This window comes from Harpia harpyja, chromosome 8, assembly GCF_026419915.1.
Source record: "Harpia harpyja isolate bHarHar1 chromosome 8, bHarHar1 primary haplotype, whole genome shotgun sequence".
Taxonomy (NCBI): domain Eukaryota; kingdom Metazoa; phylum Chordata; class Aves; order Accipitriformes; family Accipitridae; genus Harpia; species Harpia harpyja.
This window is the reverse complement of record NC_068947.1, coordinates 31,898,343-31,912,848: the sequence shown is the minus strand read 5'-3', so window position 1 is coordinate 31,912,848 and position 14,506 is coordinate 31,898,343. Positions and strand designations below refer to the sequence as shown.

Here is a 14,506-nt window from a genome sequence, read left to right as displayed (position 1 = left end):
GATTTTTGAATGGACAAATCTGTTAATCACTGGGTTGCCGCCTTCACCCCAGGATAGCAAGAAAGTAAGAGAGAACAGAGACGAACCCTCTTTTTCCCTGACAAGGTTGTTCAAAAAGATATGCAGTTAACATCTTTTGTGTTCTTTGTGCTGCTGTGTTTTCTCGCTCTTCCCACAGCACAAGCGAGGCAAAGCACACTCACATAGACTCAGAGGACAGAAATGAACCCAGAAGTGTCTACATTGTATACAGTCATTTTGGTACTGCTAGAGAAGCAGCATCGGTTTTTACTGTCCTAGGTTTAGGGATCAGTGCCACAATCTAGCAATGTAATTGATTCAAAGTGCTAACATCAATGCTTCTTTTGTTCATTTGCGTATATAGCATTTACAGGGTGTATGTTGTACCATATTTTATAGAATCTGAAACATACTTCTGCAATATAAAAAAAAAAAAGTTATTTTTACATATGAAACCTTTCTCTGATTTCTATACCTAAGGTTTTCACTTCCTTACATTATATTTGCAATGTTTTGGAGAGGTTTAGCATTTTTGCCAAGTGCAGTTACGTGGGCATGTTAAAGCATTATTCAGAATTCAAAATGTCACAGTGATATATTTCAATATCATCCCCACTTCTGGGATGCTGAAAAAATACCCATTTCTGTGGCAATCCCTTTTCTAGACAGGATTCAAGTAGTGATAATTGTGGTAGATTGACTCCAGCCAGCAGCTAGGCACCCACACAGCCACTTACTTAGTCCACCCCTACCCCAGACCCAGTACAGTAATTCAAGGATTCAAGGAATTTGCTGCAAAGGTTAAAGACCTTTGGAAACGATGCTCTCCAGTCATCACCAGGCTATGGAGCTGTAATGCAAACATCTCTTGCCTACAGTTATATACCTTACGTCAGTTACATACCTTACATACAGTTACATACTTATAAACCTCACACCACATTTCTTACATGACAGCAGGTGAGAATGCAAAGTAAATTTTAGAAGCAAAGGACCTCTCTTTATCCAAAAATCCGGTACACAGGTCTTGAAAGTGCTGAAACATTCTAGAAGGCTTTGTCTCCTCCAAATGCCTTGAGATGTAGTAAGAGCGGAGTGGTAGGGGAAAAAAGCAGAGTATTTAAAATCAGCTGGCCTGCTTACAGGACTACATAGCTGTACCTTTATTTCAGATTTACAAAAAAATACTTGTTTAGTGTATGTGTATTGGCTTGTTTGTTAGCCTGACAGTTAAGTCAAGCCTCATCACCTCTCATGTTAAATTGTCAGATGACATATACAGTACAGAAATATATATACACATATATGTATAGATCTTTTAAATGTCATTCTAAGACTATGACTTAAGCCTGCGGCACTGACAGACTATATCCCCCACGACTAACTGCATGCAGTTTGTATTCTCAACTTGCAGTTTAAGAGGATTAGCATATTTTATTTTTTAAAAGCATCACATCTAATATTATGGAGACTAGTTTCTGCACTATTTCAAATGGAAAGTTGCCTGTTAAATCCTGTGATGAAAGAAACTGTGTTCCTTTTTTTTTAATGTATGACAGTGGCTAAAATTATCTATTTTTAAAAGCACCTTAATTATTAAAGGCAATTTAAGTTGTTAGGGGATGCTACTTATTGGGACTTTATAACATGCCATTGCATTGTTAGTGTGAAAATTGAAAAGGCACCAAAGATTCTACAGAACATTCATCAGAGCATCTTTCACACGCACTAGAAAAATTCAGCAATGTGGAAACCAAGGAATGCTGTTTCTGCTGATGGCAGGAATACACTTTATTCCAAATGCAGGCAGTATGCAGCATTGATATCTGGATATTTTCAAAGGTGTTGAGTATTCCCATTTACTTTAAACTTGCTTAGGAGCTGCTGCTGTTCCACCCCCATAAAGATTAAGCAAGTAGCTTACTCATTAACAAAGATGTGTATTGTGCACTTGGTATGCTTAGTGAGATCCAAATACTCCCAAGCCGCAGAGGTTTCTGTAATCTGCTGTTCCCTTTGATCCACTACAATAGTACTATCTGATGGTGAGGAGAACTTGGCTTCATAAATCACAAAGAATTTGGGAGTATTCACTTCCAGACTTGGCTCTTATTTCCGCATATCCATCTCGCTTCCATGTGTGAATTTTTTGTTTGTTTGACTTGCCAGTTTCCCCTTTTTTACCTTGCTTTCTTTAAGAAAGGGAGAAGGGGCGGAAAAATAAAAATACAACCTTCCCAGAAACATCTCCCCCCCCAAAAAAAAAGTGACAGGTAAAGGTTACACACCAATGTATATGTGTAGTTCAGCAAACTGAACTGATGCTGTCCTTGGCTGTTCGCTTCAGAGTGTCTTAGCAAGGAACAGGTTATATAGAGATATATAGAAGACTAGAAACCATTAAATAATTGAATCAAGCTGTATTTTCCAATGTTCAAGCCTTTAAATATGTGATACTATTTTGTAGTATCTAACCTTTTGAGAAGAATGTAATTGCAATGTGAAAATGCTTTTGTTTAATCTTTGAAATGACCAAACTTTGGTTTTTAAAGGCCAGGACTCCTAAACATCAGTGAACCAGCCACTCAGCCATGGCTAGCAGATACTTGGCCTAACACAGGGAACAATCACAATGACTGCTCCATCAACTGCTGCACCTCTGGCAACGGAAACAGTGATAGCAACCTTACAACGTATAGTCGACCAGGTTAGATATGTTTCTACTTTGCTAAGGAATCTTCTTTACAGAGTATGTGTTTCTAATACCTGAGAGAGTGTACAGGTTGGTTTGGTTTTTTATTTCCAATGCATTTAGACTTAATACATTTTCTCCTCTGTGTCATGATTATGCTTTTGGTCCCTTTTTGGATCTGTTTTTTCAGTCCCCTTTGGATAGCTTTAGCAAGCTGTAGGCTGAAGGAGCCGCTGCAAAGTTCAATGTTACCAAAAGTCACACTGAACTGAATTGTTTCAGCATCTGAAAAAGAGCAGAAAAGATCATTTTTAGGTTGTTCTGTACATCCTTGTTGCTTGGATGGAGAAGGAGAAGTACCAAAATGACACTGGTGAGATTTTCCTTCTGGTTTGGGTGTGATGGGAAGCAAGAAGTACTTGCAAGACAGTCAGTCTACTCTGGCACATTCAAAACCTCCCTTGGGGTACCATTCTGTACAAAATTGGATAGCTGGTTTTCTGTTTAGGGCATGTGGATAAATAAGTTAACTTCACACTCTAAAAGCAATTATGAAATGTTAGTTTAAATGGTGGTTCCCAGGAGCTTGGGCAGGACTCAGAGTGCTCTTGAAGAAAACCTCGTGAGTTCCATGGGAACACAGTTGGGGAAATATATCTGGAAGCGCTGATTGCTGCACATTTTGTTTTAAATGGACCTTACGTTCCTTTTATTTTAACCCAGTTTGTGTTACTGGTGAGGAATGAAGATTAGTCTTTTCCACTACCAGCATCTCTAGCTGATTTTTGCTGGTAGCATTTCTCAGCATTTCAGAGAGGGAGTATGATTACCTATAGTGAAGTCACGTAAGTGCAAAACAGCATTACCTCCTGTAATTAATGTGGAACCAACCACAATGTGATGGTGGTAATTCATCTCCTGCAATATCCTGTCTGACAGTGACCAGTGCCAGGTGCTTCAGAGGACGGTGAGAGATTTTAACATTAGAGACTTGTATCTTACCCTGCCCAAGGATATCATGTCCACAAATACCTCTGTAAAAAAAAGATTCTGTTACAGAGATACTTTATTGTGGCAAGTGCAGACATACCAAGTTCTAGTAATGGAAACTTAACAAGTTCAGAAAAGGAAGAGAATGCACGTTTTTGAGGGTTGTAAAGTATTATAGCATCTTGTAATGAGGTGCAGTGGATTCCTTATCAATCTAGCTTTTATACTAAGCTTGGTTGTGTTGCAAAGTGATTCCTTCCTTTCAAGTAGAGCTTATGAGCTTGAGGGTCAGACAAGATGCTCATAGTGGTCTCTTCTGTCCTGGAAAATCTGGCAAATATTCTTAATTGTGTCAGCTTGGGCTTGGCTTATGCTCTGAAGCAGCAGAGTTGGATATCCCCTCTATAGCTGTAAACATGCTAAATAACTGTGCATTTTTAATTTCTTTTAAGTATAGTACTGTCTTCCAAGTCTACAGAACGGGAACGGGTTGTTCTAAAAGTAGATGCTATAAAAAAACCCTAACAGAATAAATCTTCTGTTATATAGGTAAACCCGTTTTCGTTAAGTATTTTGTTTGAGGACTTCTAATGCGTCTGTGTAAAAAAAAATGTGCCTACTGCATATACTGTGTTGATTATATTGCCCTACACACAAATCGGATGTAGCTGAAAATGGAAGGAGGTAAAAATATATGTTATAAGTGACTCTGCAAAGATATTATAGCAAAGCATGAGGTATAAGGAATGAAGAATATGCTGGATATATAATTGCTTAATATAATACAATAGACACTGATTCATACATTAGTGGCCAGAGCATTAGTACGTCTAATTTATTCTATGCAATAAGTGGTGATCTTACAATGCAATAACTATTAGAAGAATGAATTCATGTTCTCTATATGAGATATATTTGTCATACAGGACAATGGTATTACTATGGTATTACTTATTTTGCAATATCCAAAGCAACTAAAAATTAGCAAAAATTCCAGATTGTTTTCCTGTCTTTTTGTTTCAAACCAAAATATAAGATTGTACAAGGAAACAATGACCAAATAAAGACTTGCTACTGGGTACTGAGTTACCTTTCACATTGTACTGCTTCTCTTTAATTCTGTTATGTGTAATCATTTTTCAGTCTGTTTTATAAAAATATGTTGTATCTCTGTTTCTTATCACAAGTACAAGAAAGTCTAAATGCTGTTGAGGTGACATGAGATGACTGTCATGTTTAGTTATTCCTGCTGTTAAGTTTTGGTTGATTTTTCCTCTCAATGCAAATCATTTTAATTACAGTTACTGATTGGATATCTATACTGCTTTGAGAATAATGTCTAAAAATGTGAACGTTTATATGGCCACTGTAGAAAAAGCCCAGTAAGGTAAGTCATTGTAGATACAATTCAGAAGGTCTGAATTACAGTGAATCAAAACAGTGAACGCTACTTTTGAAGCAGTAGTTTATAAAGTAAATAATATTCTATAAGTTACTTAGTTAATTACAGTATCTCTGCTTCATGGATGCAAGCCATATAGTTATGCACTAAAAAATTTTTAAAGGGAATTTCATTGAAAGTATAGTGTAAGCGAACAGAATGACCTTTTCTTTTTTCTTTCCTCTGTGGTTAGCCGATTGTATAGCAAATTACAACAATCAGCTGGACAACAAGCAAACAAACCTGATGTTGCCTGAGTCAACTGTATATGGTGATGTGGACCTCAGCAACAAAATCAATGAGATGAAAACCTTCAATAGTCCGAATCTAAAGGACGGAAGATTTGTCAGCCAGCCTGGGCAGCCCACTCCTTATGCCACCACTCAACTCATCCAGTCAAATATCAGCAATAATGTTAACAATGGCAGCGGGGATACGAATGAGAAACACTGGAAACCCTCTGTTCAGCAAAAGCAAGAGGTTGCACCCATACAGTACAACATTATGGAGCAAAACAAATTAAACAAAGGTGAAGAGCTTTTAGCTTGTTTCTCCTCTTTAGGCATCAGAGGCGTTTTGACCTTCTGGTGCTGGGAGTCTAAAGCTTTCAGGTTCAGCAATTACAGACTTCTGTGGTGCTTTTAGAATTCTCCCTCTTTAGATTTAGAAATTCACAGTTAGCAGTGTCAGAAAGTTAATTAGCACCACAATAACCTTCAGATGTTGAATTTATTATAAAAAATAACAAGCTGTATCTTTAGAAAAGAGTTAAATAAAATACATTTCCTATGGATTTGAGATTAATTTAAATTTAATAGTAGTTAAGGGATTGGTTAGGACAGAGGCCAGATATTTTATTAATAAGCCAGATGCATGGTAGTCACATTATACTCTACCTTAAATTTTAAATAGGTCAACCCACTCTTCCCAGTCGTGGATGGAGACTAATTAAATCTACATGTTCATGTAAACGAATGAAATTTTGCATATCAAACTCTGTAAAATTGTATTGTGTTTTACACTGGGGACACAAATGGAGTGATCCAATTCATTTTAGACTTGTTCCTAGCAAGCCTTCGATTCACATATTGAGAGGCAATGCTACCGCACACAGTTTTGGAAACTAAATTCCTTTGTTACCCTGACTGAAGTCTGTGCATCCAGAAGCTAAAAATAAAATTTCAGTGTTAACGGGAAACATCAGAATGTACTTTTGTGGCCTTGAGGGCATGTTTCTTTAATATAATGTGTGGGAGTTGAAAGAAATAGGTATGTGATTTCTTGCTAGTCCTCTAGGCTACCATGCAACCTCTTTTAATAACCTGATTTGCAAAACAGTATCCCTAGGAACTGGACCCATTCTAACTTGAAACTCTTTGCTTGGATTGTTGTAACTCAAGTGATCACATAGTGATAAGTTATCCGGTAAATAGATACGTTTCATTACAGGAATGTTGATTTCTCTACCGGACCCATCTACTCACAGAGGAGTTCAAAGGGCAATATAAAATGTGACACCTTCCCTTGACATAAACTTGTCAAATGAAAATTCAATTTTTGTGGCTCTTTACTAGAGGGTGAAAGCTGTATTTTTTTGTAATTATGTTTTCTTTCATGAACTGTGTATTACATATCTGTTTTGGAATTAAAACATGTTTGGTTTTTATGCCCTGGAAGATACTGCATCTTTCAAACTGTGTATATTACAGCTGCATATTCTGTAGCATATTGTAGTGTGGAAAGGCCCCCTTAAAGCATTGTCTGCTGACAGTCATATATACATATTTCAGAGTGTTGATTTACTGTTTATCCTCTGTGTAAACATATGTGGTATGTAGGGCTTCAGCGTGGTCTCTGGAATGCAACTAGGCTGAGAAACTATTGCAGAATACACTCTGGTGTGGAATTTATCATTTTGCTCTTTCTCCCATGCTTACATTATCACAAACATTTCTGCAGCAGATGGGGACTGGTTTCTTAGTTTTGTTTATTTTTGTTTTGATTTGCTATTTTATGAGTCAATATTCTGATCTTGGTTTTCTCATTTACTAAGTCAAAACCATCTTGCTGGTGATTATACGTATAGCTGTTGTGATGGGAAATAACCATTTTGATGAGTTACATGCTGTGCTTTATTGTCACTACTTTATGTCCAGTGGTTCTGTTTATGACGCAGTTTTATTTGCTGTATGAAGAGTAACACAGCTCCTTTCTGTTCTCTGTAAATTGTAATTCCTTTTTGGCATGAGAGTACTGTTTTGTCAGATGAGTATTTTACTTCTGATACAGTTTTACAGATCTGGTTGCCAAATCTAGATTTAAAAGTAATGCATGTATATCAAGTGCTTTGGAACTGGAGAAGGAAGTTATGGTAACAGCCATTAGCAAAAAAAGGTCCCACCTGTAGCTAGAACCCGCAAGACCCAATGTAAATAGAAATATTCTTGAAGCCAGCAGGCTTTAAACAAAGATCTGTTGTAAACCAAATTCAGTGGAGCTGCATTGTTGCTCCAGCAGATGATTCAGCCCTTGTAATACAGGGCTGACTCCTGTGTGGGTTTGTCACCTTTGAAATACAGAAAGTAGCTACCCCACAGTCCATTGGCTGCCCTGCATGCGTAAATTAAGCAGAGAGCATGGAAAATCAATCACGGTGACAGTCTGTTCGTATGCAAAATGCTCACACAGGTCGTACATATATCCATTGAGATTTAATCACTGCAGAGGCACTGCAACAACCCTGTGCATAGGATTTCATTTTACTTCATTTTTGCTGTGGAGCTACTAAGTTCCCATGACTTTCCTTAAACTTGCAGTTAGAGAAAAAATAAAAATAAAACATGATTATAGGATGACTTTCCTTTCAAAAAATGAATTTATTTTTTTCCTCACTATTTTCAGGAGATCTTACTTTGTGTTATAAAGCAGGTATATAAAAGTAGATGTGTTTCTGAAGGGTAGCATTAACTATACTATTAAACTTGCAGATTACCGAGTAAATGACAACATTGCTCCAACTATTCCGTACAACCAGTCATACGACCAGAATACAGGTGGATCCTACAACAGCTCGGACAGAGGCAGTAGTACATCTGGTGAGTATCTACAAAGTTTTCCAGACCTTAGGCTTTTTGGTGTTTGGATGCTCTAGCTGTAGTTAGCACCGGCTACTGGACTTGCAGAAGGGATGATGGGGAGGAACCCACTGACAGTAATACAGCTCAGGGATGTTAAACAGCATAAAAACTGGCCCAATAGGTGCCTGTATTTCTGTTGCATCCTCATGATTGCTTAGTGCCATCTGAATGTCAATTAAGTAATTGATTGTCCAAAATTGTGAAAGTCATGAAATCAAATAGAAGCTGGATTTCCTAATGTTAATGCCGTAGTGGTTAGTACTATGGTCTCCAGATGGGCCAGTCATAGAAATTCCTTTTCAGCTGCCACAAAAAAGAGGATTTTATTACCTTCCTGGTACTTTACTGACCTCTTTTCCATCTCTTGGGTCTACTCACCCAAGACAACCTTATTCATGAACAGTCTGAAGGTACCAGAACATTTGAGTGATACCTAACTGCTTTAAGAAGTTTTTCATTTTTTAAATTAAACCCATGCATTTTATTGAGTAAATAAGCATGCATGCATACATGAAATTTTTATAGATTTCAGTGGCTATATGTCAAAACTAATCTTGTACATCATTCAAATGTAGACAGTAGATAATTAAAGTTAAATTTTGTTTCTCATCAGCATCTCCTTTGCAAAATATCTAGAAGTCCTTCGTAAAAATCTTGAAACAAGACAGTTTTGTGCTGGAGAATGCTGACCAGGGCACTGAAATTGCACTCTGTGCTTTGGAACCACAGAATATGGTTTAATTCAAAAGTTACTGCTTCTCATCATGGTGTATAACCTGTTCACTTTCAGCTTCAGTTTCTGGTAGAGGTGTGTGAAATGTTCAGAGCTAAACCAGAAACTACACATAGGCTTGGTTTGGGGCTTTACTGTAAGTCTGAGACTTGGCCTATGTTTATTTACATCAAGCCAATTATAGGGTGAGTTACAGTCACAATCAGCAGCACCCTGGACTTTACATCTACTAATCAAGATGAGGATTTTTCACCTTTTGTTCTGCTGTTGCCTTTGATAGTCCAGTCGCCTTAATCCTAACCTGCTCCATCTTGACCGATTGTGACTGAGGCACAGCAGAGGCATAAACATGTAGATGAGCCTGCTGTGCCTTTCGGTGACCTGCATTCTCAGGGGCTGGGGTGAGATAAGCACAGGTCCCAATTCTCCCAGCTGCTCGGGGGTGTTCTGGGAGCCAGCCTTTTGCCTGTTCCCAGTTCTGCAACATCAGGATGTGGTGCTGAGCCTGTGCTCAGTGACATTAAGGCCTGAAATTTGGCGTGAAACATCTTGGGTATGAACCCATGCAAATTAAAAATGAGAAGGTGGTATTCTCCATGCTGATACCTATTATGGTTATGAATAACACTAACGATTCATAGTCCTATACCAAGGACTCCAGCAGGAATGAAGCAAGGTGACCAGAGTAAAAAATTAATTGTACTGAACCTAGTATGTATCATGGTGCCTAGGGTAGAGAATGCAGATGATGGTTGCCTTGGGATAGTTAAGAGTCTTGCTTGACATACTGAGATACCAGAAGAATGATTGTACATAGCTAAAACATCTTTGTATCTGGCAGCTAATGGGGGACAATAATAAGCAGAACTACTGTCCATAAGAATGGAAAATCTGAGACAGCAAAAGTGAGGGAAAACAAGCTTCCTAAATGTCACTGCAACATATTTAATCACGTGTATAAGGCTTAACTATGGTAATATAAAACCATGCCTCAGTTGAAGAGAGAAATGTGAAGGATTCTAAAACAAAAAATATGGTGACTTTATCTACAAATAAAGATGTAACAATAACAAAGAAGGATAAAATCATATACCAAGGAACAATGCAAGAGTCAGCTCTCATCATAGCCATGTCCAAAGTTAAATTTCAAGACCACCTGAATAATTGGTCTTATTCAAAGTTATTGGAACTGTTAAAGCTACATTGTTGTATTATGAACTATAATTTCCCAGTAATAGTAGTTGAAAACATTTGTGCCATACTTCATCGATCTTCTTTCTTCTTTTTTCTGTTATTTTAGTTCTTCCAGCAATTATTTTCAACTGCACCTGCCATTTAGACTAAAACCAGTAATTTCATTGTGCCTAAAATGTTTCAGTGGACAAGTACAAATTACATATATTCAGTGACTTAATGCAACAGTGGAACTTTAATAGATCATATCTGTGTCATATTGTATTTTAGGTTCCAGCAATTAAATAGTATAAAGGCACTTTAGAAAATATGTCTACAGCTCATTTGTTTTAGATGATAATCTATAATGTAATTAATAGAAGTAGGAAGCTCACTCTTAATGACATTGCTTGTAAAATTCATTTATGGTTTTATCACATTCTGACTATTTATTAACAATTTGAGTTTTGTATCCCATGTGCTTTTTTCCATGCTATGTAAATTTGCTGGTTAAATTCAGCTGCTTAAAATGTAGAGTAATTCTACAAAGAAACTACAATCACAAATTGGTATAAAATGGATGAATGCCAGTTTATTCCAACTCAGCACAACAGTAAATTCCCAGAGAATTCAAGAGGATCTGGGAGGGATTACAGTTATTTTGTTTTTCAAAGCTAGTGGTGAGGAGATACTTACAAGCATTACAAATGTGTACTGGTTTTTATTCACAGGGAGTCAAGGGCACAAGAAGGGTGCTCGGACTCCAAAGGCTCCCAAGCAAGCTGGCATGAACTGGGCAGATCTTCTTCCACCGCCTCCAGCACATCCACCTCCCCATAGCAATAGTGAAGATTACAGTCTTTCAGTGGATGAAAGGTAAGAAAAATGAATACATCATCCATTTCTCACTTCAACCGCTAGTTAATTGAACAGTAATTTGCCCTACAAGCTGGCAGTGAGACCTTCCTTCAGTACCGTTCTGGTGCTCCTCATCTCTCCGTAGTGTGGCTACTTAGAGATCACTCGCTGACAGTGGTGTACATCCACTCAGTACATCCTCACTAAGCTGTTTTCAAGAGCACATATAACAATGATTTTTTTCTGGGCTGTTTATATGTGTATCACATATGCTAATTACACAGTAAAAAATTAAGTCCTTATTTTCTTAAAAAATTAATTCTAGCTATGACCAAGAAATTCCTTGTCCTGTCCCACCTGCAAGGATGTATCTGCAGCAGGATGAGCTAGAGGAAGAGGAAGAAGATGAGCGAGGTCCTACTCCACCTGTCCGAGGAGCAGCTTCCTCTCCAGCCGCTGTCTCCTATAGCCATCAGTCAACTGCCACTCTCACCCCCTCTCCCCAGGAAGAACTCCAGCCCATGTTACAGGACTGTCAGGAGGATCTGGGACACATACAACACCAACCTGACCGGAGGTGTGTCAATGCAAATGTAGCAAGGGAGATGTGACAAAAGTCATCCTAGCCCCACTGAAAATTCCTGTTGAATTCAGTGAGGCCAAGATTTTCCCCACGATACTTATTCTGTTAATATTTAACTTCTAATCCAGGATGCTAGAACTATTTGTAACCTAAGAAATACGTAATTAAGTTGCTTTATTATTACACCATGGAAAGAAATGCAGTATATCACTTTACGGTACATACGATGCTGACATAAGTTAAATTCACAGTCATCAGGATATTAAAGTGGTATCGTTAACACAGCTTACCATATAATTACAGTTCCATTGTTTCCGATAGATTTACTGCATTATTACCATAAAATAGCATGCATTATTTCACAGTAACTGTGCAATTAACTTGTCACCAATACGTACGAATATATATAAATATATAATTTATATAACCTATAGATTTGCCTCCTCTCATAAATCCTACTACAGGAAATTATTGCTTGCAAAATTTTCTTAACATTTCCACCTACCCTTATTTAAAGGAATGACCAACATTAATATAGATAGATATTTGTTACAGGGAAATTTTGTTTCTTCTCCGAGTTGCTTTTAGTACAAACTATTTTGCATATAGACTTTCACAGCTTCTCTTCCATAAACCAGTGAATTCTGAATGAGGCTTTTTATGCATGATGCTTACTTGTCTTGCTTTTTGTTAAGAAGGCACAGCTTTTCCATCCCAAATTATATTTCTTTTATTATTCTTTTTCCTCCAGCGGTTTGCACATATTGTTTGTTACCACAAATATACAAACTTACCTGCAATATTCTAGTCATACTTTCTATTTTTAGTGAAATGCAGGCCTATTATGATGAAATGAATTTGTTCTTGCCAAGTAGACTGTAGAACTTCGCTTTTGTTGATATAGCTTACTGGACATTTATGGATGTATTTTCCAGAATGTTTTTTGAAAAGTTAGTTCATTTTTATGTTTCCCTTTTTTAAGTAAGCATTAGTTATTAGTTGTTTTTTAAAAGGGCCTATATCTGCTTTTACTTTTGCTCCCCACTTCTACTTGGTCTGTCTTGTTTTGTTTTCTTTATGGTAACACTTCTTGTACTGTGTATCTTTCTCTCTTCTTCTATCTTCCTGACTCTTTAAAATCACTCTTTTTATTGGTGGGTGGCTAATAATATTATCCTGTAATTTCCATTGGCCCTGTTATGTCGGGGCACAGAAGTGTTCATTTTAATCACTTAAGTTTTCTGAGTTATTTAGAGGTTAAACTAGCTGGACACTAATGGAAAAGGGAAACGCTAAGTGAGCAATGTGTTGTGAGTGACTTTCCAGAACCTCAGCTACCATGTTCTGGAGAATGGGAGATGCATACTGGCATAAAGAATGGAGTATGCATTGGAGCATATGTATGCAAACATGCATAACCAGCCAGCAACTGCCTGGAAAGTTAGGTGGTTTGTTCAACACAAAGACTCCTGGCTAGTGACCATAAATGACATAAGAAGTAGTGGCAGAAGTATGTGGAAGAATGTCCAATTTAAGCTCCTAGGGCATACAGCTTACTCATTGAGTAGACTGAAAAAATAAAATGTGTATTTTTGTTCTTCCTACAATGGTTAAGTCTAGCTTTGCTGAAAGTCTTAGAATTGCTAGTGACTAAATCTGTCTTTTTTATGGTACTTTTTCAAACATTGTTTCTTTTCTTTTTGCTACATGCATCTCATCAGTTAAAAAAGATTCACGTAATTCTATTTACTTGATTTGTAAGGCTTGGCTGACTACCTTTTCCATCTAACAGCATTGATATGACCCATGGCATTGCTGTTTAGGAGTTGGATGTACTGTGCTCAACAGCTGTAGCCCATTCTGGAAGCAGGGGTTCTGTTTTGAACATGGTGTGACAATACTTTCTAATTAAGAATACATTCTGAGTAGTGCCTCTCTGTATTGTTTTGGGGTTTTTTGTAAATGCTGGGTTTATAGTGAAAATAATGACTAAAATACTGTTTGTCATACCTTTTATTAGCTTTACTTGTAGTTCTGCTGAGTATTATCTCAGTTTCTGATCAGAACCAGGAATCTAGAATATGATTCTGGTGGTGATGGTGTACTGTAATATTTCTCTGTCCAGTCAGCTTGCTAGAAGTATAGCAAACTGAAATAGAAATCTGTGCTCTGGAAGAGTGGATGAGCAGAGAAAAAACTAAAGATTTAGTGAGATAGGAGACGATGTCACTGTTAAAGCGAGAACCACTGCATCAGATAAAGTGAAAAAAGTATTGTTAATTCTGTATGCCCATGAACCAGCTGGTCTCAATTAGCCTATCCTTAAAGGTTGGCAGGCAAGCTGTATTTTCCAGGACAAACCCTAATATATTTTGTAACCAGTTGCCTGTCTTCTAATACCAAAACCTAGAGAATAGGAAGACTGGCAAATACATTACAAGGACAGTTGTCACAAGAGCTTTAAATTAAGGCAGTAAAACTTTATTGGGCAAGGTTTCTAGTCAAAGGCAGGTGGAGATTCCCATGCAGCAATGGCTTCTGGGATTGGGGGGGAGTAGTATTAAACAATTATTGGGTATATCTACCTAATTGACCTTTTCTTCATTCCATTCAGTACTTAATACAGCAAGTGGAAAACAGTGGCTAGATGATGTAGTCCAGGGAGGTTCCAGCTTGCTCTTGCCACAGAGTATTAGGCTTTTCCTTGCTAAATTTTCCTTTCAAAATTAGTAAGTATTCCCATTTATTAAAATAAAAAAAAATCACATCCCCAAAAAAAGATTTAATTTATGAGAGTCACCATTCGTCAATGAGATAATAAGAGGGAAAAATTGACAAAGGAAAATTACTTCAGAAATTTTTGCAAAGCAGACTGCAG

At 37.3% G+C, this 14,506-nt stretch overlaps 1 protein-coding gene across 7 annotated transcripts in view; it reads left to right on the top strand.

Annotated features, from left to right (window-relative positions):
• Positions 1 to 14,506, top strand: part of ROBO1 (roundabout guidance receptor 1) — a 760,895-nt gene that overhangs the window by 731,229 nt on the left and 15,160 nt on the right. For 6 of the 7 annotated variants that reach the window (XM_052794283.1, XM_052794280.1, XM_052794279.1 and 3 more), the window contains 5 exons: positions 2,574 to 2,728; positions 5,338 to 5,673; positions 8,132 to 8,239; positions 10,919 to 11,063; positions 11,371 to 11,622. In XM_052794283.1, coding sequence (XP_052650243.1) covers positions 2,574 to 2,728; positions 5,338 to 5,673; positions 8,132 to 8,239; positions 10,919 to 11,063; positions 11,371 to 11,622 — 996 coding nt within the window. The remainder of the gene's footprint in view (positions 1 to 2,573; positions 2,729 to 5,337; positions 5,674 to 8,131; positions 8,240 to 10,918; positions 11,064 to 11,370; positions 11,623 to 14,506) is intronic. The other variant, XM_052794285.1, reaches the window with a different exon arrangement.